At 27.8% G+C, this 25,996-nt stretch overlaps 1 protein-coding gene across 5 annotated transcripts in view; it reads left to right on the forward strand.

The window, feature by feature from the left end:
• The first annotated feature begins 1,533 nt into the window (after positions 1 to 1,533).
• The window catches only part of LOC136085996 (adhesion G-protein coupled receptor G4-like), a 284,829-nt gene continuing 260,366 nt past the window's right edge, over positions 1,534 to 25,996 (forward strand). For 3 of the 5 annotated variants that reach the window (XM_065808122.1, XM_065808125.1, XM_065808123.1), the window contains exons 1-3: positions 1,539 to 1,679; positions 1,929 to 2,036; positions 21,365 to 21,421. In XM_065808122.1, the coding sequence (XP_065664194.1) occupies positions 21,370 to 21,421 (52 nt within the window). In that variant the 5' untranslated portion in view covers positions 1,539 to 1,679; positions 1,929 to 2,036; positions 21,365 to 21,369. Of the gene's footprint in view, positions 1,680 to 1,928; positions 2,037 to 21,364; positions 21,422 to 25,996 lie in introns of all 5 variants that reach the window. The other 2 variants (XM_065808127.1, XM_065808124.1) reach the window with 1 other exon arrangement.

Raw genomic sequence — 25,996 nt, forward strand, 5'->3', positions numbered from 1 at the left:
AAGATTTTAGGTTTAGGAAGTAAGGTTTCAAGACTTCAAAAAATGTGAACAAAAGTTTGCTTTTTTCACCTCACCATACAAGTTTGATATTGAAAAAGTAGAAGAAGATCTGCAAATAGAATTAATTGAACTTCAGTATGATTCTGTTCTCAAAAAACAGTTTACTAAGTTAGTGTACACCACTTTATTCTATTTTACCACTACATCAGTTTCCCAAGATGATTCAGTTTGCTTGTCAAGTATGTGCAAGGTTTGGCAGTACTCAGCTTTGTTAACAATTTTTTTCACACATGAAACGAAATAAAACCCCTCAGAGGTCGAGGCTTACTGATGAACATTTGTCTTCCATAATGAAAGTGGTAGCTAGCCAAGACATTAAACCAGACCTTATTAAGCTATCAGCGAATAAAAGTTGTCCAATATCTGAAAAATCCGAAATTTTATAACGTTTGTTATTATTATTGCAAAATACTCCTTGTTCATTTTTATTGTGTTCTTATTGTGTGAAGTAAATAATGCAAAACTAAACTTTCGTACTTCATTTAATTTATTGCAATGGTTTAATAGATTTAAAATACAATTATAATCTTGTTTACTTCACATCAAGCCTTAGCAAAAAGACAGGTTGGGTTGAGGAGTTTAACTTAATTCATCAGAAAAATAAGTATTAGCTTTGGCGGCCGTCACAACATTTCCTTACGCTAAGGAGATCCCCGTACCAAATTGAGTTTGACATGCCTTATCAAATAGATAGCTAACCGTTCTTAACTTAAAGCGCAATAAAAAACTATTTAAACCAATAGCTGTCCCGAATAAAGACAAGGGTTCTCAATAAAAATCTAACATGGGTCCAATATGGGCAACCCATCAGTTATATATATAGTATTATTAGATAGGCGGCCCATATATTTCTTGTTTCAAATCTTTAACGCAATCCCATGCCCTAATTGGCTCATTTAAACCTTGATAAACACACATGGGCTCCATGAAAGAGTGTTGGCTCGGTAGATGTGTTAATATATATATATATATATATATATATATATATATATATATATATATATATATATATATATATATAAATATATATATATTTATAGTAATAATAGTATAAATATATATATATATATATTTATATTTATATATATTTATATATATATATATATATATTTATATATATTTATATATATATATATATTTATAGTAATAATAGTAATAATAACAATAATATTAACAATAATATTAATAAAAATAATAACATATTTAAAAAAATCTGGCATGTGCTTGTTCTAGTACTAAAAGTTTCTAATATATGTTTCAAGATGTTTTCCAACTATTAGAATATAAAAGTCTTTAAACTAATTGAAATAAAATACCTATAGAAAATATATACGTATTGAAATTTTTTAAGCTTGCTAATTCCAAATTGATTAAACTCCTTGGTTGCGATGCAAATGACGTCAGCTTTTTTTCTATTATAGTAATGACCGGATATTTGTATGTAATTCAAATGCGTAATCAGTTTATTTTCTAGATCACTATATTCAAATCATTCTCGAATTACAATGACAAATACTTTTTGTATTTTTATGAAATGAAAAATTACATATACAAGTACACTTGAGTAATTAACTAAATTGAAAAACAAATTCATGCTTTAACTACGCTTAAGACAAGAGGTATTAATAATATTTATTTTTGTTTTATAAAATGAATTATTATGTATATTAACATTTACGATTGATACAAACTCTAAAATACTCTTATATATTTTCATTGTGAGTGTCTGGGTATAAACTGGTATGCCATAAAATGTTATTTACAATGCACTGTTAACAAAGCTTGATTTTTCAGTTGATTTAAAGGATATTTCCTTTTAATAATGCAGTAATATTTTTTATTTGAATCTGGAATATTGTATTTTATAGCATCATGCTCATGCAAGTTTAATATTTCAACAGTGATCCATTTTTTTGCATTTCTGTAAAAAAATTTTGTGGTATCTATGACCATTTAGGAAGTTTAAGCCAAATCAGGTAACGTTTGTCTACTAACTCCGAAAAGATTTATTTAATTTCGATTTTTAATAGTATGTGAAAACATTTCGGAAAATAATAAAAGCAGAAATTGTAACCAGACCATTTTCATGCATTCTGATACAAATGGAACAAGTACATATTGCAAAATCAAACAAAACAATATATTCTTAAATCAAAGGTTCAGCAATATTAAACAAAAAAAATTTTTAGGCTTATTTAGTTTTTAATTTATCTTTGTTTTTAATGGTTACATAATGTTCAGCAAATTTAATTGCGTCACTCAAAAGTTTAGGTAGTAGAATATCTTTCAAATCATAGGTAGCAAAATATTTTTTCAAACCCTAGGAATGTTTGTATATATATACATGTTTATTTGCTGTTTACTGATCAAACATCATTTAAATGATTATAATTGATTATACCTAGAAATTGTTGAACTTATTTTAACTTGTTAAATTAATACATATTCAATTTTTCACAAAATAAATTTTTTCAAAATAATGTTAATAAAGATAGTTATCGACATTAATAGCATTATTATCAGTTAAGTTATAGCAATAATATCATTTAAATTTTTTTTTTAATCTGCCACAACACAGCAGGTGCCAGAAATGGAAAGTCAGGTAAAGAATGCCATTACCTAAATTAAGAAATGAAAAAGAAAAAAATTACAATTTTCAATTACAAAAGTATTATTTGCATTTTATTGTTATTAGAATTAGGATAATTATATAATAGAAAATATAAAGATTAAAAAAATAGGTTTAACAGCCTAGTTCTACCAACACAAAACACAGTAACAATAGTGCATAGTATAAGATATTTATAATCACACATTACTATGTGTATCCAGAATAGTTAAAAAAAAAAGACTATAAGTAGAATAGAAAAAACAACATAATAACACTGGCAAATAACACCACAACTTAATAAGTTATTTTATTAAGTAAAATACTTGAACTAAAAAAATTTTTTTTACTACAATATTTGAACAATCATCTTAGAAGAAGGGATAGAAAGAAAGCATTTTCGAGCAGTATTATTAGTAACTGGTTTAATAATGTTAGCACTAAACAAAACTATTTTCACCTTAATCAAAAGTTAATTTCAAACATTTCTAATTAAGTTCCATGTCATCAAAATACAGTCAGTTTTCTATTTTTAAAACATAAAACATATACAACTAATATAAAATAAATCCAGTATAAAATAAATTCAATATAAAGTAAATCCAATACAAAATATATCCAATATAAAATAAATCCAATATAAAATAAATCCAATATAAAATAAATCCAATATAAAATAAAACAAAATGGTAAACTTACTTAAATCAGTATTAGTTCTACCGTCTAAAAGATTTACTATTATTAACCCTTATATACAAAGACTAAAAAGTACTTCAGCTCTTTTCAATTGCTCTTAAAACTTTAGGCTCTTTCAGCTTAAAGTTTTTAGCTCTTTCAAAAAGTTCTTCGCTCTTTTAATTGACCTAAAAACTAAAATAAAACTTGTTTAGCTTTGTTACCTAGTTGTTAAAAATCTGAAAACAAATAAGTAAAAATCCGAGAACAAACAAACACTTATTTATTAAAACCACCATATTTAAACAAATTAAATTAAACAAGGAACAAAATCAACTCTACTTGTAAGCTAAGAAAAATAATTTAGCTGAAACTTGCTTTCAGACTTTGAAAAAGATCACGAATAATAAGATAAGCATTCAGAAAAACCTAGAAACTAATTAAAAATGACAAATGCAACGTTGAACTTTACATGTTGACTGGACTAAAGTTGATATTTTCAAAAATCTTCATAAAAGTATACAATAATTTGTTCGTCTTTATCACATAAATACATTATATAATAAATCTGAAATTAAAAAAATGTAGCAAAATAGTAAATACAAAGAAAAACATCATTAAATGAATTGATACCAGTCATATAATTCATGATACCAGAGTGGTTAATCATTTTTATTACACCTCATATAAAAATCATATACACTTAAGATAAAATACATTTTAGACTTTTATAAAACACATTTAAAAAAACAACTATACAACACATATTACCACATACACTCATTTAACAAAAAGTTTATAACTTTGAAAGCAATATAAACATATATACAAACAATTAACATATACAACTTAAATAAAGCAAATACAAAAAATAAAAAGGACAATACAAAATTTATCTCATATATATATTCATATATAAAAATATCTGGTAATAAAATATAAAGCTATAATTATATTTAAATTAAATCAAATACTTATTAAACAAAATTAAACCTTAACAACCAACAAAATGTCTGTGTTGGCTCAAAATCCAAATTTTTTTCTAAATTTCCTAAAATAGAACAAAAATAGATAGTAGCATAATAATTAAGCAAGGTTTGAAATTATAGCACTTAATGCATATTGAGTTATACCAATTTAGGAGTTCTTAAAACTTTTCTTTTTTATAAAAAAATTTAAAAGTAATTATAAACAATTTTATGATAAAGTATAAGAAGTATTGATCTTTTAGTGCAAAATAGTTAGACCTCATCTATTCCCCTATTTTCTTTCTAAAAAGGTAAAAATAAGCTCAATTAAAACAAAACTGTTAAAAAACACAATAAACAAAGCTAAAAAACTTGCTAAAACAAAGCAAAATTTAAATGGCTTTAAAAATTAGAAAGGGTGATTGAAAAATTGTAATATATAATTTGCCATACTACTTTCCTCACTTACTTTTTTTTATAATATGATACTAATATTACTGTTATAATTCATCTAATATCTAAACTAATAAATAACAATTAAATTCGAAAAAGAAAAAAAGCTTAAACTTGCTTGTTAGATCTTTCTCGAATGACAGCGTGCATTTTGAGAACGCTTTTACAGAGTACAGAAAAGCCTAGTAATTAATTAAAGCTATTTTTAAAACAAAAGCAAAACCCCAAGCAAAAAAAATCAATAAAACTTCTATAAACTTTTGAAACATATGGCCTGTAGAAGTTCTATAGAATTTTATAAAATTTCTATAGAATGTCTATTGGTTCTAGAGAAACTGTTATAAAACTTTTTTTTCTACACCAAAAAAAGTAGATAAAAAGTTCTATTGAAATTAACAGAGATTCTATAAAAATTCTATAGAATTTCTTTAGGCTTATGTTTCGAAAGTTTATTGTTTTTGCCCAGATAAAACTAACTATTAGGATCACATTGAGTATTTTTAGAAAAAAATCATATTTTTTTATCTATAAAACTAAAAAAACTAATTTAATAGAGAATGGAATTTGCATTCAAAAGTTTTTTCCTTTAATGATCTTGTCTGTATGCTTTTTTACGCTATTGTATATAAGAGGTTTCCAAAAAATGTTAATTATATTAATTGTTTATAAAAAATTTTAAGCTGCTCTGAAAATCTCCGAAAACAACTCTACTTGGGCAAAAATAGGTAATTATAAAAAGATTGATATCCTACTGAAATAAAAAAATTAAGTCTTCGCTAATAAAGCAATAAAGTAAATAATAATTTCATTTTTTAATCAAACAATAAAAGATGCATTATACATTTTTTTATGTAAAAACATTTTATTGTTATAGGTTTTACTCAAAGTAGTTTTAATAATTATAAAATAATGTAAAGTAATATAAGTAACTATATTAAGTTAAGTAGTTATAATAATAACAACATTTTATAATTATAGTAGTAAAAACATTTAGAAGTATGTTATGAGTAAAATAAGAATACAAAAACTGCTTTCAATTAAAATTAAATATGTTTTTTTTTCTGTAATAATTTCAGTTTTTTAAATTTGGTGAACATGCTCATTACTTTAACCAGATTTTGTTTCTAACTTATATTTGATTATTTTGTTAATACTATTTGAAATAAAAAAACATTTAGTTTTACGTTGTATATCCTCTCCATTTATCTAAGAACAACAACCACTTAAGTTATGGCGGATCCTTTTCGTAGTTAGAGAATTATTTTTTTTGCAGAATATGATGACATAATGTTGAAAATATTGAACCAAATGACTGCAGATTAGTTAGCAGTTGGTTTGCCGTTGTAGTTATCTGTTTATGTATTTCTAAAATAATTAAATTCTGCTAAAAAAAAAACATTCAACTCTAAACTCTAATAATGTAGGAACTTTTGCGTCACAATTTAAAAATGTTACGAATGTGCATTGTTACCAACATTTCAAAAAGACACAATTAGGTTTCGTGTTTATAAAGTTTATAAAAAAATGTCAAAGTATAACCCGTATACCAGATGCCAAAGACTTTAAGAATACAAAGGTTCCAGATTTTTATTATATCAGGTTGTTGATAAGGGAATGTGCAACACATGGACATAAATTTCCTTGAAGATCCCTAATCTAGATTAACGATAAAAATTATTAGTGCAACTGTATTAAAAACAGGCGAGCAGCCGCGGCGCAATGGTAGCACACTTTCCTCAGAAACATAGGATCCGTCGTTCAAAGCCCACTTCTGGGCAACATTTGAGACAGAGATTAGGAAGCAGGCGTGAACTTCCTATTAAATGCTTATTCGCGGTGCTCAGTGATAAGATCATATGGAATTCTTTTGACACCTAAATAAAGTTAAAAAAAAAACACTTGCTTCTTTGGACTGCATCGATATATAGAGTCAGATAAGAAATTCAAAGAGATCTTCAGCATATAGCAGAAACAAAAGTGCAGAACTTGGTTTCAAATTTAGCAACTACTTCCATTTATTTTCTAATGATTGTGAATACAAAATTGCATACAATATTAAAGAACTAGTTAGTAAACCAAAAGTCTACAAAACGTGTTATTTAATATTTCAAAAGTAGATGTAACATCATTTATAGTATTCAATTATTGATTGTAACTAATGCAGTTATTTGATTGTAAAGTGGAATCAGACACTAGATTTTATTGAAGTAAACATAGGAATGCAGTTTGTAGTAAAATGTTCGTCTTCTGCATGCCAACAAGTTTTAAATTATCAAGGAATTGAATGTCCAATCAAAAGATGCAACAAAATCAACAGGTGCCGACTTTGATCCTATTTGGCAAAAAATATTAAACTGTGCAAATTACCATGTCATCAGATACAAACGCCTTGTGGAAGTTTTATCGAGCGATCAGAAATTTATTTGAAACGTCATATAAGCTTTGATTTCTATTCAACAAGATAAGACTTGAGCGCATATGAAGATTCAGTATAATAGCAAAGTGGGTTGCCCTATGCAGTTATGAGCTATATTGGGTTGCTCACCGCAGCGTGCTGTATTTAAATGTTTTATGTAAAATAAGACAACACACCATTAAATATTTTGGATAAATATTAGGGTAGAGTCTCATTAGTTAGAATTTAATGGCCCTTAAAATCTTTTTTTTTTTTTAATACTTGGATCTGAGTAAATGGAAGATAAACCTGCTGAAAAAAGTTTTATACCCATGCTTTCAACGTAAGACATTCTTGCCAATACAGAGAGCATTTTGTATGCTAAAGTAGTCTAACATCATAAACAAGATTGCAGAGATTTTGGTAAAAAAATCTTTGCACTAATAATTGAAAAAATAAAGTTTATTTATACTATTTTTTGTGTGCTGAACAGAATTTTCAAGCAAACAAGTGGGAATTAATAATTAATTTAAGCGGAAAATACACTCTATAACCTCATTTTGTTGACTGCAGAAACAAAGCAACCCATTGCACAAAATTCAAATGTTACATAATTAATTTTCTTCTTATATATCCAAAACTGCAATTAAAGCACGATTTTGTCCCAAAGTAGTAAAACATTAATGCATATTTATGTTTACCATATTATATTTTGAATTATTTTGGGGCATTCCGCGTCAAGTGGAACCACTTTTTGGTCAAATTCAACATCACCGACTCGGATTTTGATGAAAATTGGCTCACATGTTGGGCATATAGACAGAAGAAAAACATGTAAATTTTTTTGACTTTGGTCAATTATTTTCTGAGATATGACATTTCAAAGTTTTGACCTTTTCACTTGACCTTGGTTATTTAAAACGTCATAACTTTTTTGCTATTATACTTAGGAAGTTGATTTTGGTGGCAAACAGGAGCTCTTGCATAGACGAACAACTTTGTGTCTATACAAAAAAGTGATAAATTCAATAAAAAAAAAGTTATTGGTCATTTGGTCATTTGACCTTTGACCCTGGTCGATGGCAAAGGTCAAAAGTCATAATTTTTTTTTTACAGATTGCTTTTTTTATTGTGGATGTCCCATGAAGAAATCTTTTTGGGATTCCCATAAACAGCTTTGGAAATAATATTAAAGTATAAGTAGGTTCTAAAAATTTAATATTTATCGGCCTTACAAATGCGATATTTTGAGGTCATTTTCTGTTAATAGCCTATTGGAAATATATATTATTAACTATTTCCTTTTTTTTCTTTTATTTTCTAGGTTGTAATTTAATTACTAGTACTATAAATACATACTAAGTCAGTATTAAATTATATGAGGCTTAAGGCTATATATATTTATATTAAAATAATCAATTCATTTCCATTGAATTAGTCATCAAAAGATAACTTAGGAATTAGTTTTTAGCAACTTTCAAATTAAATTTAGATTAAAAATGGCATTTCAAGCACAAGTAAAAGAGATAAAGAAGAGACAACACTATTGTTATGATCCTTTCCAATACCATAAGAAAAAACAATATAAAACCTTGAGGGTAGCTACTAGTCGGCAAGTAGCTATGTATCCCTTAAAACTTATGGCTGGAGCAAAATTATGTGATACTTGCTGAAAGAGGATCACTGGCTTACCTTCCGAAACAGGATTATGTGATGATAAAAATTCTGCAAATTGTAAAACAGAGTCAGATTCTCAAAGCAGTTCCAGATCTCAAGATATTTGTAGTGACAAGGGAGATGAAAATTATCAGTGCCAGGAAGTAGAAATTTCTATTTTTAATAAATCCTTGTTGTTATTGGGTGAGCCACCCTTGGATAAACGCAAGTTACAAACTGTCAAAAGTTATATTCCGGAGAAAAAGACAAACCTTAAAAACTTGTAAAAAGAAAGTTAGACCTTTTATCTACTAATTCAGATGCTATTGATACTTTAGAGGATGATGAATACGAAGCAACTAAAAAAAAAAGTTTCTAACACATGTGCTGATGACATTGTTTAAGTGCTTCAGGATAAGTATAAATCAACACAAGGTAAGAGTGAAAAGATCATGATTTTGACAATATTTGTTGCTCAATGGAGTAATCTAAAAGTGATGAGAGAATTTAATTGTTCACATCGACTTGTATCTCAAGCAAAAGAAGTTTCAATAACCAAAGTTGTTTTATCAACCCCTAACCCAAAAAAAGGAAAATCACTACCTGTACATGTGAAAGATATGGTAAAAGAGTTTTATTACTCTGACACTGTTAGCTGTGTAATGCCTGGAATAAAAGATTTTCTATCTGTTATGGAAAATGGGGAAAGAAAACATATTCAGAAAAGATAAGTTTTAAATAATTTGAAGGAAATTTATCAATTATTTTCAGAAAAGTATCCAAATATCAGAATTGTGTTTTCGAAGTTTGCAGAGCTACGTCCAAAAGAATGTGTCTTTGCAGGAGCAAAAGGTACTCACTGTGTGTGTATATACCATTCATCAAAATGTTAAACTCATGATAGTCGGATCACATATGGATGATTTACAACTAGAAGATGAACTAGAAACCCCTATTAAGAACTACAAACATGCTTTGGCAAAAATCCAATGCAATTCTTCCTTGCCAGCATGTCCTCTAGGCGAGTGTAAAAATTGCCCTGGAGTTGCTATGCTAAAGGAACAGCTGTTGCAAAGCTTTAAAATTAAAGGAGTTGAAGAAATTGAGTATAAACAGTGAACTACAACAAATAGGTCCCAGCTTCAAACCTTTATACAGTCCACTGATGAAGTTATTGAAAGATTTTTAGGGAGTTTGAAAACACTTGCTAGGCATGATTTTATTGCTCAAGAGCAGGCAAAATATTTAGACTGGAAGAAAAACAATTTATCAGATGGAGAATTTCTGGTTATCGGTGATTTTTCAGAAAATTATGCATTTATTATACAAGATGCAGCACTGGGATATCATTGGACAAATAATCAAGCAACTTTACATCCTTTTGTTTTTTATTATAAATATGAAGGAAATTTATGTCATGGAAGTTATGTGTTGCTTTTGGAATGTAATACTCATGACACAATTGCAGTTCATCTTTTTCAGCGTAAACTAATTAATTTTTTAAAAGTGAAATTTGAGGTATTAAAAATAACATATTTTAGTGATGGTTGTGCAGCACAATACAAAAACTGCAAGAATTTCATAAATCTGTGCTATCACAAAGAGGATTTTGGTATTCCAGCCGAATGGCATTTCTTTGCCACAAGTCATGGTAAGGGCCCTTGTGATGGAGTTGGAGGAACTGTTAAACGTGAAGCAGCAAAAGCAAGCTTACAATGTCCATACCATGACCAAATAATGACCACTTATCAATTATATACTTTTGCTAAAGAAAATATCCATGGAATTTCCTTTGAATACCTCACTGAAAATGATTGGCAAATCGAATCCACAATATTAAAGGAAAGATTTTCGAATGCTAAAACGACTTCTGGTACCCAAAAACTTCATTGCTTTAAACAATCATCCACGAATGAACTTCAAGTACAAGATTATAGTTCCAGTTCTGTGTCTAGAATTGAAAAAATTACATCACAGAATGTTTGCCAGCTCAACTTCAGTTCAATTTCTGGTTACATGGTTGTAGAGTATGATGAACATTGGTGGATAGGTTGTGTGTTGGAAAGCAATCCAGAAAAAAAAGAAGTAACCATGAACTTTCTTTACCCTCATGGTCCAAGTCAACTTTTCTCCTTCAGAGATCCTCCAGATATTTTTACCATTGATTTGAATGACCTTTTGCTAGCAGTCGAACCCAAAACTACAACTGGTTGGTCATACTTCATTACTTCTAAAGAGTCTGAAGGAGCAACAAAAGCACTTAACTTGCATCATCGTTAACCATTATAGCTTTTTTAATTTATTATTAGCAAATATGTATTGCAATGGTAATGGTGTAAATATTATACTGCATTCATTACTGTACTGCTATGCTAAAACTGCTAAATAAAGCATTTTTGTTACTTTTCAACTATATATATATATATATATATATATATATATATATATATATATATATATATATATATATATATATATATATATATAGATATATATGGGCCAAGTATAACCAAATCATAGTATATTTGTATATGGTAGCTATTATATAACCTAGGGCCTACATTCAATAAATTACCTTAAAATACTGTATAATTTTAAGGTATTTAAATATTAAATTTTTAGAACCTACTTATACTTTAATATTATTTCCAAAGCTGTTTATGGGAATCCCAAAAAGATTTTTTCATGGGACATCCACAATAAAAAAAGCAATCTGTAAAAAAAAAAAACAATTATGACTTTTGACCTTTGCCATCGACCAGGATCAAAGGTCAATTGACCAAATGACCAATAACTTTTTTTTTATTGAACTTATCACTTTTTTGTATAGACACAAAGTTGATCGTCTATGCAAGAGCTTCTGTTTGCCACCAAAATCAACTTCCTTAGTATAATAGCAAAAAAGTTATGACGTTTTAAATAACCAAGGTCAAGTGAAAAGGTCAAAACTTTGAAAGGTCATATCTCAGAAATTAATTGACCAAAGTCAAAAAAATTTACATGTTTTTCTTCTGTCCATATGCCCAACATGTGAGCCAATTTTCATCAAAATCCGAGTCGGTGATGTCAGATGGGTGGTTCCACTTGACGTGGAATGCCCCTTTTTTAGAATACTATTAGTTATCTTAGAAGGCTGTAATTTTAGTTTCATTGTTCTACAAAAATATTGAGTATTTATTATATTTAAATTCTCTTTATTATTTTTTTTGATTATTCTTATTTTAACTGATAGAACGTTTTTATAGTTTATGTTTACCACTTTACTTAATATTTCTCAAATTATAATAAACTGACTTTGTCGTTGTGCTTTGCCTCTAATTTATGCGCAGAAACTAAAGCTTTTAGGTCAATTCTTTTATACCGAAACAGTGCCTGCATATAACAATATTTCCAAAAAATGCATACTATGCCTACGAGACGTACACATGCAAACCATGAATGTTTACTAGACAAAAAATCGGAAATAGATTATAAATATAGGCACGAAATAAAGTTCCTCCTAAAACACTATAAAAATAAATAGGCTCAAATAATAGTTACATTAAATCCCCTTTTTAAAAAACATTTTTTTTTAAAAAGCAGAAGTAATCATTACAAAAGAATTCTATTTATGATAGTGTCAGCAAATTCCACAAATATGTAAAAATATAAAGTAGTTAAGACATTTGCGACTTCCTGTAATTTAATTTTTGGTATAAATTAGGGTTGTTCGCCGTAAACAAAAACTTACGAAAATTTCGCATTTTTATCTTCCGTATTTCAAGTTGTTATTGCGGAAGTTGTTCTTTCGCAAATTCACCTTCCGTAATGCGTTATACGAAAAAAATAAATAATAATTATTCCGTAATAGCTCTTTACGAAAAGAAACTTGCGAAACAAATCATTTCGAAAGAATATTTGTGAAACAGTTCCTTACGGAAGGAGCGTTTCGGAATGTGCGCTTACGGAATAAACTCGAAAGTATTCATTAAACTGTTATACAAAAAAAATATTATTATTTATTATTTAAATAAAATAATGTTGTTAAATGATTCTTCAATAGTTTTTACATATATATCTATATATATATATATATATATATATATATATATATATATATATATATATATATATATATATATATATATATATATATATATATATATATATATATATATATATCTATATATATATATATATATATATCTATATATATATATATATATATATATATATATCTATATATATATATATCTATATATCTATATATCTATATATATATATATATATCTATATATATCTATATATATATATATATATATTATATATATATATATATATATATATATATATATATATATATATATATATATATTTATATATCTATATATATCTATATATATATATATATATATATATATATATACAGTGACCTAGAAAGGTTAAGAAAGTTACGCAGCTAAAATTTAAATAGAAAAAACTGAAACTTTAAGTTAGTTTTGAGGGAAAGGACAACGCTTCCTCCGCAACATGTCCCTATACCAGTGTTTACATGCATTAATATTTATCAAGTACCGACTTTGGTTCACTTCCGACACATTCGGTTGTTTATTGTCTTTGGCTTTTCAGAAATGGAGGTTTACTATTTATATTCTTATACATTAAAAGTTAGTAAAATATTTGGTTCCATTACATTTTATGTCAATTTATCACTAATTTTTAGACTATCTACAGCTCTAAAACTTTCAGCGCTTGTATAATCCTGGTGAGCTTCTATGTTTAAATTTTTGCCCGGGGCAAAGACTCGGGAAAGGGTTGTATTTTACGTACCCGCTTTTTTGCTGCAAAATCTTGCAAATAAATTTTTACTGTTCTCCAAAATAGCCAGAGCTTTAAAACTTTTAGCGGTTGTATAGTTTCAATAACGTTGGGATGTTGAAAATTGCGCTGGAGGGGAGGATCAAATTTAAAGCGTACGTACTTTATGGAGTAGTTGTTTTTTAGGATTGACTACATGACCTATATCTTTTTTTGATTTCAACGACAGCATTGTTTCCCAATCACGCAATTTTATTCGTATAAAACCGTTTCTTTTTTTCCATTAACTTACTGACTCAGGGGCTAATTAACTGCTCTCTCACAACTTCGGGTAAGTAATGAATATAAAGAAAGGAACAGGAAAAACTGCCTTTGAGTTAAGCTAACGACAAGTTTACATTAAAAATTAGTTCGATAACGACCCTTTTTTTTTAACCGATTTACTATTTGAGGCAAATCTACATAATCCCAAACAAATGACTTACATGCTCTAAATTTTCTTTTTTTCCCTCAAAATGGGAAAGTGTATGTTGTTCAAGTTATGTTCACTATTTAACTCTTGTTCATTGAAAGATATTTTTAGTATATCTTATAAAAGTCTAGGTTTATTTATAAAAATTTACTAACTGAAACATATCAATAATTATTATAATAATTAGTATTTTAGTTACCTAGCTAATCATACGTATTTGATTCATAAAACGTATTTAAATATTTTTACCCCTTTCCTGACGCGTGACCCGCACCACGGTGCATAAAATCTGTTCCTAAATGACGTGTGAACCGCCTGGCGGTCCATCAATAATTTTAAATTTTCCTGAACATCTATAGGGGTTTGAGAAAACATTAAATATATATTTGAAAAAGGAATAATTTCTTAAGTTGATACTTCAAACCGTTTGTTATTTGCATTTATAGATCGATCAAAAATTAGTTTTGAAAAATGGCTAAAAAGCGAACAAGTTATACTGATATGAATGAAATCCTTGATATTTTGTTTGATGATAATGATGTAGATAGTGATGTTGATATTGATCTTGATAACTCTAGTGATTCTGAAAGTATTTTAGATTATGCAAATGAAGAACTACTACCCTTGTCTAAAGATTTACCAGTTCAAAATTTAGTTTTACTTTCACCATCCACCACAAATACTCCTAAAAATCAAAATTTCTGCAATGATATTTCTTTATCTGAGGAGAGAGCAAATAATGACCTGATTATAGAATCTGAAACTGAAGAAGAAATTTATGAGGAATCATCTAGTGATATAAGTTTAGAATCTGATGGTGAAAAAGAATGTTATGAAACTCAACAACTATCTTATAATGTTTCACAGCCCCAGAAGCGTGTGAGAACCAGAGGTGGAAGTAGAAATGTAAGTGGTTTACATTCTTTTGATCGTGTTGCTATTGTAGATAGAGGAGCTTGTTATAATCTACAACCTAACCGAGGCCAGATTAGGGTTAGGTTTCCTCGTGTTCGTGGTGGTCGATCACATCAACAGTTCATTAATCGTGTTGTTCCAGATCAAACAGAATTGCAGCTAGAATGGGAGCATGTTGCTGCTGATAATGAGGAAAAATCTAATGACACTTTTCCATTCTTTTCCACTGAAGGTCTAAATGTTAGAATAAGTGGAGACAGTACTCTTGACTTTTTTGAAGCTTACTTAACCAATCCTATTTTAGAACATATTGTTTCTGAAAGTAACCAATACTGCAAAGATTTTTTGAGCAAACACCCTGAAAAGGCCAATAATTCTTACCTTAAGAATTGGAAAGCTGTTATAGTAGTTGAAATGAAAACCTTTTTTGGTCTAATTATATTAATGGGTATTGTACATAAACCAAATTTGAACATGTATTGGTCCACCGATGATCTTTATTGGACTCCAATTTTTTCAAAAACCATGTCTCGAGACCGTTTCAAAGTTATCCTCAAATTTCTTCATTTCAATAACAATAATGATCCCAATCTTAATCTTAATGATCCTAATGGAGATCGATTGCATGAGGTCAGACCATTTGTCAATATGATCAGAGAGCGTTGTCGAAAAGTTTACAGTCCAGGACAACACTTGAGTGTTGATGAATCCCTTGTTCTTTTTAAGGGCAGATTACATTTTCGTCAATATATAAAGACAAAAAGAGCACGATTTGGAATAAAGGTATATGAGTTGACTACAGCTGATGGTATTACACTTGATTTCTTAGTGTATTGTGGTACTGGGATGTATGATGATGACAAAAATTCTACAATGCCTTCAAGCCAACGTATACCAATAGAGCTGATGGGACCATTTCTAAATAAAGGTCATATAGTTTTTACTGATAATTACTATACAAGCCCTTCTCTTGCCAGCTACCTCTTGTCCAAGAGGACTTATATTTGTGGAACTATTCGCGCAAACCGAAAAAACTACAGCAAAGAGATATTAAATGATCAACTTGCAAAAGGCACTGCTGTTTTTTACAAAACTCGCAACGAAGACAATAAAATGTTAGCCTGCAAATATCGTGCAACTAAAGACAAATCAGGTAACAAATAAAAAGTTGTTTACATGCTGTCAACATACCACAATCCAGTGATGGTGGAAACAGGAAAATCTGATAAAAATGGTAACATATACTCAAACCATCAATGGTCAAATCATACAATGTGCATATGGGTGGTGTTGACCGGGTAGACCAGCAATTACATGGAATTCAGGCTCTTCGAAAATCCTATAAATGGTACAAGAAATTAGCTTTTCGTCTAATTCTTCAATGTGCTTTAAATTCACAAAAGATTTATACACATGTACTGGTAGGCACATTTCATACTTGGATTTTTTGATGAGTAACATAAAGTTGATATTTTCACTAACCCCTGAGATCCCTCACAACCCTTGTCTTGTTGTTGGAGAGGATTTTGAAAGACTTACTGGCAGGCATTTTCCTTCAATGTTGCCACCAGGCAAGCCAGGCAATAATGATAGGCACCACAAAAGATGTCGTGTTTGTTATGCAAAGGGCAAACTGACCGCCAAAGGACATCCCTTGAAAACTGTTTTTGTTTGTAATTTCTGTCCATCACAACCGGGTTTCCAAATTTATCATACTGTTTTGGACTATTCCTAAAAAGATATTATGTATGTTTATTCATACATAAAATGTTTTCTCAAGCCAAATGTGTATATATTTTATTTGAAGGAAATTTCCAATTTGTTGGTGTCTTTACAAAAAGTTAAATATCTTTTGATTAAATTATCAAACTTGTTTAATTTTTTTTTGTTTGATCACCACTATAAATGCCTATCTTATTTAATATTAAAAACTATATGTTTATGAATTTATCTGTAAATGTTTTAAGATTAAATTAAGAAATTATATACTTTTGTTTATTCAATATGTTGTTTTTTCAATCACGTGATTTTTTTTTTTTTTTTTTTAAAATATGAGATTTTTTCAAATAATATTATTATTTAACAAAAAAAAAAAGGTATAGTTTGTTATATTCTGACAAGTATTTTTATTTTATGGCCTTTCAATTGTTCATGATACAAATTCGTTATTTTACGCGCAGTCATATAGAAGTTTTTAACTCAGTCGCGAAAGGGTTAATATACCGCGTTTCGTAAGTGTTTTTTCGTAATGAAGTTGTTTCGCAAGTTTCAGTGCGAAAGAGTTTCGTTTCGAAAGAAATTTGGTTTTTTATCATTATTTCAAAAAATAAAACCTTAAAATGTTCATATGTTGCAATAGTGAAAATAAAATTTTATTATAAACATTTTGGTATTTAAAAAATTTAATTTTTACAATTATATCAGTTTGGCCAACAAAATTTTGTTATAGACTCCGAAACGTCGTTTAGCGAAATAGCTCATTTCGCAAGTGCGACTTCCGTTAGCCCTATTTTCGTATGTTGCAAAATAGTTTTGTTTCGTAATTCAACTTGCGGAAGACAACATTTTGTAAGAAGCATTTGCGAAATGAACATCGGCGGTTTTTTTTGTTTCGTAAAATTCGGTACGAAAAAAGAAAATTCCTTATTCTCATTATCCTTCCGAAAGAATTTTATTTTTCCGGAATTGTACGAAACATTCCGGTTAACAACTCTAGTATAAATTGAAGTTTTTTTTTCTTAATTTGATGATTTATTTCTAATGAGTCTTTATTAATGAAAGAAAATGTTAAAAACTTTTTGTTTAATGATTTTCTAATATTTTGTAATTGCTCCGTTTTTTAAAAATTTTGAGCACTCTAATTTGTAGAATACATTAGAAGTTGTTTATATATATATATATATATATATATATATATATATATATATATATATATATATATATATATATATATATATATATATATATATATATATATATATACATATATATATATATATATATATATATATATATATATATATATATATATATATATATATATATATATATATATATATATATATATATATATATTTATATATATAATATATATATATATATATATACATATATATATATATATATATATATATATATATATATATATATATATATATATATATATATATATATATATATATATATATATATATATATATATATATATATATATGTATATTAGGCCGGATCATAACTTAAAAAAATTTGGAAAGTTTCTTCATGAATTTCCAGTAATTGGCTCTCATATACGCTGAATGCAATGCTGCAAACCGTTTTTCGCTACTTCTTTGCTATACTTTGTATTTTTACCTTTGAAGTTTTCAAATAAATTAACTTAAAAACGCTCATTTGTTACATAATTTATTGATTGAATTTATAATAAAATTCAAATTATTTGAACAGTCAAAACAATATATCATTAGCAAACGTTGATTAGAAACTATACTTAAATGTTCTTAAATTCAGATTGTGTGTCAAAGTGAGGCATCCACTTGCGGCGCTCCAGTTGAACGCAAATATAGCCATCACGATTTTCATGACCATAAACTTTGGATGCTGATTCAGTCACATTTTTAATCACACGTTCAACACTTTGATTGTGACATGGAAATGGCTCAATGTCAATAACTATGTCTTCAACTGACGAAAGCCATGCCAATATTTGTACAGTTGGAATATGTTTTGTCAGAACGGGTTTCAAGCGGGGCTGTGTTTGCCAGTCAATCAGTTCTTCATAACTAGTCGCTTAAAATCGTATCTCAGGGAGTTGAAGTTTTCGATTTGGTATGTCATCTTCACGAGCACGAAGAATTCTCTTCAACGCAAGCTTACGGATCACTTGACGGTTGTCTTTAAGCATAGCCAGAATAATGCTCTCGATATGAGCCGGGTAGCTATTGCGCTTCAAAACTTGCTGAACAATTATTCGATAACGCACAGGAAGAAATCGTGATGTTTTTATCATTTTATAATAGTGTAGAGCAGCATTCCAGCAGTTTGAATGTTTCTTAATGTCAAACCAAACAACCGCAAATGAATTCACAATAAATTTAGCCAAAAGTATTAGTTCATTTGATGGATCTTCAGTAGATATATAGAGGCGTAGAACACGGTTTGCTAGTGTCAACCACCTTGCATGGTTTAGTCGCCCAGGTGTTCTAGAATTAAATCTATCTGGTACAACACCTGTCTTCACCGCATTAACAATTTCGAAAAAGTACAGTTGATCACTGCTTAACAACTGCTTATTGCATATAATAGGTTCACCAACATTCATGGCAAAGCTGACTATGGGTTTCTGAACAGACATTGAAATAGACTTGCCAATTGGTCCATTAAATGAATGGGGTTCAGTTGTTGCACCATCTAAGGAGTGAAAAAGATGTCGCAAAGGAAGCTCGTTCAGATGTAAAAGACAAATGGACCAGTGCAGTGGTCGACCAATTTCAATTTCCATTCTGCGTATAACTCCATTGTTTAAACCAGTATTAACGTTAGTTGAATCAGAACCAATACAAACAAGGTTCGTGCCGTCAACAGTATCAATTATTGAATCTGCAATGGATTTGGCTGATCCACTTGTTGGCGTACAATGATCAACATACTTTGAATTTGGCTCTGATAAAATGGAAATATGTTCCTCAGAAATCACAGTCTGCCTATCCCCCTCAAGTTTTAAAGTCTGATCTTTCCTTCCATCAAAATACAATCCAGTAATTCTACAATCAGCATTTTTACAGGATGTTCTCAGTAGTTTTCGTTCTCTGCGAATTTTATTCCGATTCACTGGCCCCATATGTTCTATACCAAAATCAACCAGAGTTGCTGATACAATCGCGGCAACTGCTCTATCTGATATGCCAAAACCATCTGCTTGTAGAGCAATATTTTTTAAACAACGGTTTTTCAGACGAGTAGATGTGACTTCGGTATCGACATCTGATACGGAAGGGGAATAAGTTTCGGTGTCAGAATTGTTGTCTGTTTCATTATCTGATTCATTATCAGATGCTTCAACGACTCTGGCACACTTACCTGCAGTCTCTTTCTTTAATAATGAAACAGATTTTCGTTTTAAACGCCTCTCAGCACTTGCGGACTCCTTCTTGTCGATTCCAGCTATTCTGCCAACACGTATAGTGCGTTGATCAGTTAGGAAGTCATGCTCAATTGCTGGCACCTTCAGAAACATTGGACAGCAACAAGACGAAAGTTCTTTGCATTTGCACGAACAAATGTCAAATAATGTGTCAAGATCTTTTTCTATTTCATCTTGTTTGACTGTTGCAGACTTTGATCGAATCACTTTCTGAACATTGCCTATGTACTTCTCCAGCTGTAATTCTACGCCTCGAAGACTTATAGTAGGAACTGATGCTTTAATCCATATCTGAGAAAGTTTCTCTGCTAGTCTCTTACAAACAGACCGTAGTGGTTCAGTTTCATAATTCTTCTCAGACAAGTATGCTTTGCCTACTTGCTTGTTGGTTGGCAAGCAAAAATTGGGTAATTCACGACCTTCTCCAAAAACTATATGACGATTCTTTGAAGCTTTAGATCTTGAAATCATTATTGTTTTACAATTTTATAACATATCAGAATTTCAGTTAATTGCTAAAAATACAAGATGAGACGGATAAAGTCTGCAATCAGTTGATAAAAGCAGAAATCAATAAACAATCATATAAAAATAGAATAATATAATAATAATAATATAATAATATAAAGTTATAATAGCGTTGGAGTCAATCATATCATAAGGGTTAATTTAGTTAGGTAGGTATAGGTTTGGTTCAATTTCATAACCTTGGGATTATATCTAGTATTAGGGTTAAATGCATGTTTCAGTTAATGCATGTACTAAAGTAAATATACTTACCATATAAAACCTTAAAACTTAAAAATGCAAAGTATAATTAATTCTTTAGAAATATTTTTTTTGTAAATATTGAACAACACTATATCATGCCACTTTTCACAAATTCTGAAAAAAATTAATTTTTATGATCCGGCCTATTGTATATATATATGTATTTATATATATGTATATGTATATATATATATATATATATATATATATATATATATATATATATATATTTATATATATATATACATATGTATATGTGTTTATATACATATGTATATGTATATATATACATATGTATATGTATATATATGTATATATTTATATTTATATATATATATATATATATATATATATATATATATATACATATATATATATATATATATATATATATATATATATATATATATATATATATATATATATAATAAATATTATTACAATTTTTGTACAGGAGACATGATATGTTTGGCGTCTTTGATTTTAATTTCTCTTATTCAAAATTCAAAAGGTAATCCTTATTTTATTTATTAATAAATTATTAGGAATTCATATCCTCACTGATATAAATAGAAAATTGTAACGCTGGATGAAATATAAATTGTGTCAGAGATTTTATTATCTTTTTTATGCGATTAATAAGTGATTTTTTGTTATTAATTTATTGTGATTTTCTAACTTTAACATTATCATAGCATTTTGACTAGGAGTGCAAATTTAAAGTTCAAGCTTTCTATAACAAAAAAGATGACAGAAAGCTTGGTTTAATCAATAATATTTTGAAATAATTTCAACCAGAATAAGTATTTTTATATGTGATTTTTTTAACCGTTCAAATATTTATTAATAAAACGTAATAATTTTCTATAAAATATATGTGCGTTTATATACACTAAGAAAACTGAGTTAATTTAGCTAGTATGTACCTCTTTTTTTTTAAATAAATTTAAAAGTTCAAAATTTATTTTTTATATATATTTTTTAAATTATAATATTTTATTTAATAGAAGTTCAAGTTAACTTTTTTACATTTTAAATAACTTAGATAACCGTCTAACTGCTTACTTTGTTGGTACAAATATAAGTATTCTGAGACTGCTTCGTTTTTTACTTTTTTACTATATATCAAAAAACATAATTTATGGTATTGATGACAATTTTCTTATATACATGTCTAAAAAAGAATTTTTTGAAATTAATTAACTACATCCACGTAACGAAACAATGAGAAATCCGTATCAAACAACACATACAAACACTATTTAGTGTGAATTGCAGAATACTATTTAGTGTGTTTAGATGAAAGTAATTTAAATACAAACTTTAAAAGACATATTTACACATGCAATATTTGAATGTTCGGATAGTTTTTAGAATGATTGAATGCCTCCATTGTTTTAAGAATATTTGCACGATTGAAGTTTTTAAGAATTTTCGTGTATATTAATTTTAAAATCGTAATTGTTATCAATATAGAATTAACAACCTAATAACAAAAATGAAAAAGCTTTTTAAATTCGGGAAGAATAAAATTCAAACCAAGTTTTGAAAGGAGATGTGCATAACAATAGATCAACCGAAAAAGCGTTAGACTAGTTTGCCAATTACAGTAAAAGTACTTTGATTCATTAAAATTAAACAAATTGTTATTATAAAACTGGTTTGCTCTTTGTTCACGTGTATTATTAATATTCCTAAAAATATATATAAGATTTTAGTTCCATGGTATTTTAACTACCTAATGAGTGATTTACCTATTTAATCTTTTAATAGTTATACCTTCCAGATACTTATGTATATAATTTTAGAAAATGCAATCTAAAATATATACATAAAAATGCGATTGAACACAAAATAACTTAGGCTTGTTATATTTTTTTTTTGTGCGCAGAATTCCTTTAATAATCTAATCTATTATTATAAATAAATATTATTGTAATATTTATTTATATATATTTATTAATATAATATATATATATATATATATATATATATATATATATATATATATATATATATAAATATATATATATATATATAAATATATATATATATATGTATATATATACATTATATTTTTCATAAACACTAAAGATACAATAAAATCAAAAAAGCATAACTTATTTTTTAAACTAAATGCTTTTGTTCTGGTGTTTATATCAAACTAAGGATTTGAACAAATGTTGTTTTAATCAAACTAAGGGATTCGATCAAATGATGTTTGCATCGAAGAAAGAATTTAAAAATTAGTGTTTGTATTGAATAAAGGATTTGAAAAGGTATTTAAGCTGCTGCACAAAGCTTAAAAAACGTTTTAAACAGCTTTATTTATTTAGCTTTTGTAGTCCATTTAGTATTAAATAAGTTTTTTTACTTTCTATACTATTCATTTCATTATTCAATATTCCATAACTTTTAGTACTAGATAAAAAAATTACATCCTAACTCTTAAAGTTATCAATCATACTCAACATAACTATGCTACCATTGCACAGTGAGAGCATTCCATTGAAATAGGTAGCCAAAATATAATCATTGTGTTTATGTAGATACTAAGCCTCAATTAAGTAAAATGAAGATTTAAAGATAATAATTTTTACTTATATGTTTAACGATTTAATAATTTTCTTATGCCCAAAACTCGTTATGTTCATGCTTATGTCAAAATATAATGTTTCGCAAAAAAAATTGGGGTGATTAAAGCTTGGGATCATATATACCCTAAAAAGTTCTTTTTCTCCCCAAATTTGAGTATAATGTGTCCAAAAAATGATTTTTGCTGCTATCTTATAATAAACTTAAGTTCATTGACCAGTTTTAACCTTCAGTGAATAATCTTTTATTCTCTGTAAGTTATAATCATGTAAAGTTTGCAACATCCTTATTTTGGAGAGGGTGAAAACTTTATTATAGTTACGACAGTTATATCTTCTGAGCTTGATGTTTAAAACCAAACTTATAAAATCTGTATCGAGATTCAGCTGCTTCCCATTGTGCTAAAACTTTAAGAACGACACTGTGACCTTGAACCAATTATATGTCGCCAACAACTTCTTAAGTGTATTGTTGCAGTATTTATCAATTTTTGCGGATCAATTAGGTTTTTGCAATTAGAATGTTATGTAACCTGATGATAGTTTCCTTATCGTTTTCTAAAATTTTGTAGAGTCATAGAAAATGCTCGTCAGAGTCAGAAAAAGCTCAACGGAATAAATTTCGGTATTACCAGTTCTTAATGCGCGAGAACTTTTTTTTTATAAATATTTTGTCATCTTCATAATAAATTATTTACAATATTTTCTTATTTAAGATGTGAAGGGAGAAGACAGAAAATAAAGTCCTGATCATCCAGCCCCGTTGGACCATTTACACATTAAGCAAATAATGAGCTATCATATACAAAAATATTACAATCTCAGTAAAATAATGTTAGATACTTTTAAATAAAAAACGTTAAATATTTTTTTTTTTTATGAATGCAATAAAAACACAACTAAAAATAAAAAAAAAATTTAAAGATAAGCAATGATTTAAAGGGTGATATTGCTTTTTACCTAAAAGAAAATTTGCAAAATAAAGGAGAATTAAATAAAAATTAAAAATGAAATAGTATTTGAAATACGTCATAATAAAGTAACTGTTTTTTTAGAGACTTTTAAATGTTTGAATTGAAATTGTAGTTTTAATTTTATTGGGAAGAAATGAATTCCATAAATGTGGCCCTCGATAATTTATTAAAAAATCGGATTGCTTTTACAAAGTTTTTGGTACCTGATAATTAAGCAATGAATGCTTTGTCCCATATTTATTATCTACAATTAATAAAAGATTTTTTAGATATTACGCGGCATATGATGTTTTAATCTAAATTTGAAGAAAATAATATTATTATTATTTAATTGGTAAACATTCAGCACTCCTAGCTTTCTTAGCAGAGGATTGGCACTGTTATTTTTATTAGAATTTAATATAAGGCGGCTTGCTTGTTTTTGTGTTTTTAAGATACACACTGGTCTGGATTGATAAGTGCTTGGTTTTCCAATGAAACCTCCGGGAGTTTTATGGGTACCGTGTCAGGTATAGAAGATTTAGAAAATAGAGTATCATTGCTTTTGGTAGGGTTTAGAAAGAATTTGTTGGATTTGATCCATTCATGTAGGTTATCAGGTTCACGATGTTAAAGTGGGTATAAAAAACTCAAGTGAAGTCAGCAAAAAGATCAAAGTTTAGTTTACTAGATGATAGGTACTTATTTTTGGTATAAATAACCAACAATAAAGACCCTAAAATAAATCCCTGTGGAACTCTGCAGGTAATAACGTTTTGTAATTTATTTTAGATTTTGTCATAAGAAACACATTGTTTTCAGTTTTTAAGATAGGAACAAAACCATTTAAAATTATTATTTTTTACTCCAAAATTTTAAGTTTGTACAGAAGAATATCATGGTCCAGAGTATCAACGGTTTTTGAGAGGTCAACAAACATTCCAAGAGTATATTGGTCGCTTTTAAATCCATTTAAAGTTTCTTTTACTCATTTAGTTATTGCATATTCTTTCAAGTGCCCTTTTATAAATCTGTCTGATTCATATTTAGAACTTTGTGAATTGCAAAATAGTTATAAAGCCTATTATCCTATATTTCTATAGAATTTTAGAAAAACATGGGAATATCGAAATAGATCTATAATTTAATATCTTTGAGATATCACCATCTTTAAATATTGGAGCCACTCTAGCTGCTATTATTATTAGTAGTAGTTTCATTTATTTCGCCGTTAAGAGTATATACAACGTACAAATATAACAGAAGGAAATGGCAGGAGCAAGAAAAAGGCAACAATTAGCCTTTCACCGAGCCCCATTACAATCGTATTTTACAAGTCCGTAACTTATTAAAAAGTCTTTACAAAACGTCAATTATAATAAGTTAAGACACAAAAACAATAGTTTTTTGAGTTAGGATTTTTATTTTCGAGAAAAAGAGATTAAAAAGGAACGCATTGTAAAGACAATGTACAGTTATAAAACTAATATAGCAGTAGTTCTTTTAGTTACTATTTTTATAATCGAAAGTTATTTCCAA

Source organism: Hydra vulgaris, chromosome 10 (genome assembly GCF_038396675.1).
Source record: "Hydra vulgaris chromosome 10, alternate assembly HydraT2T_AEP".
Classification (NCBI taxonomy): Eukaryota; Metazoa; Cnidaria; class Hydrozoa; order Anthoathecata; family Hydridae; genus Hydra; species Hydra vulgaris.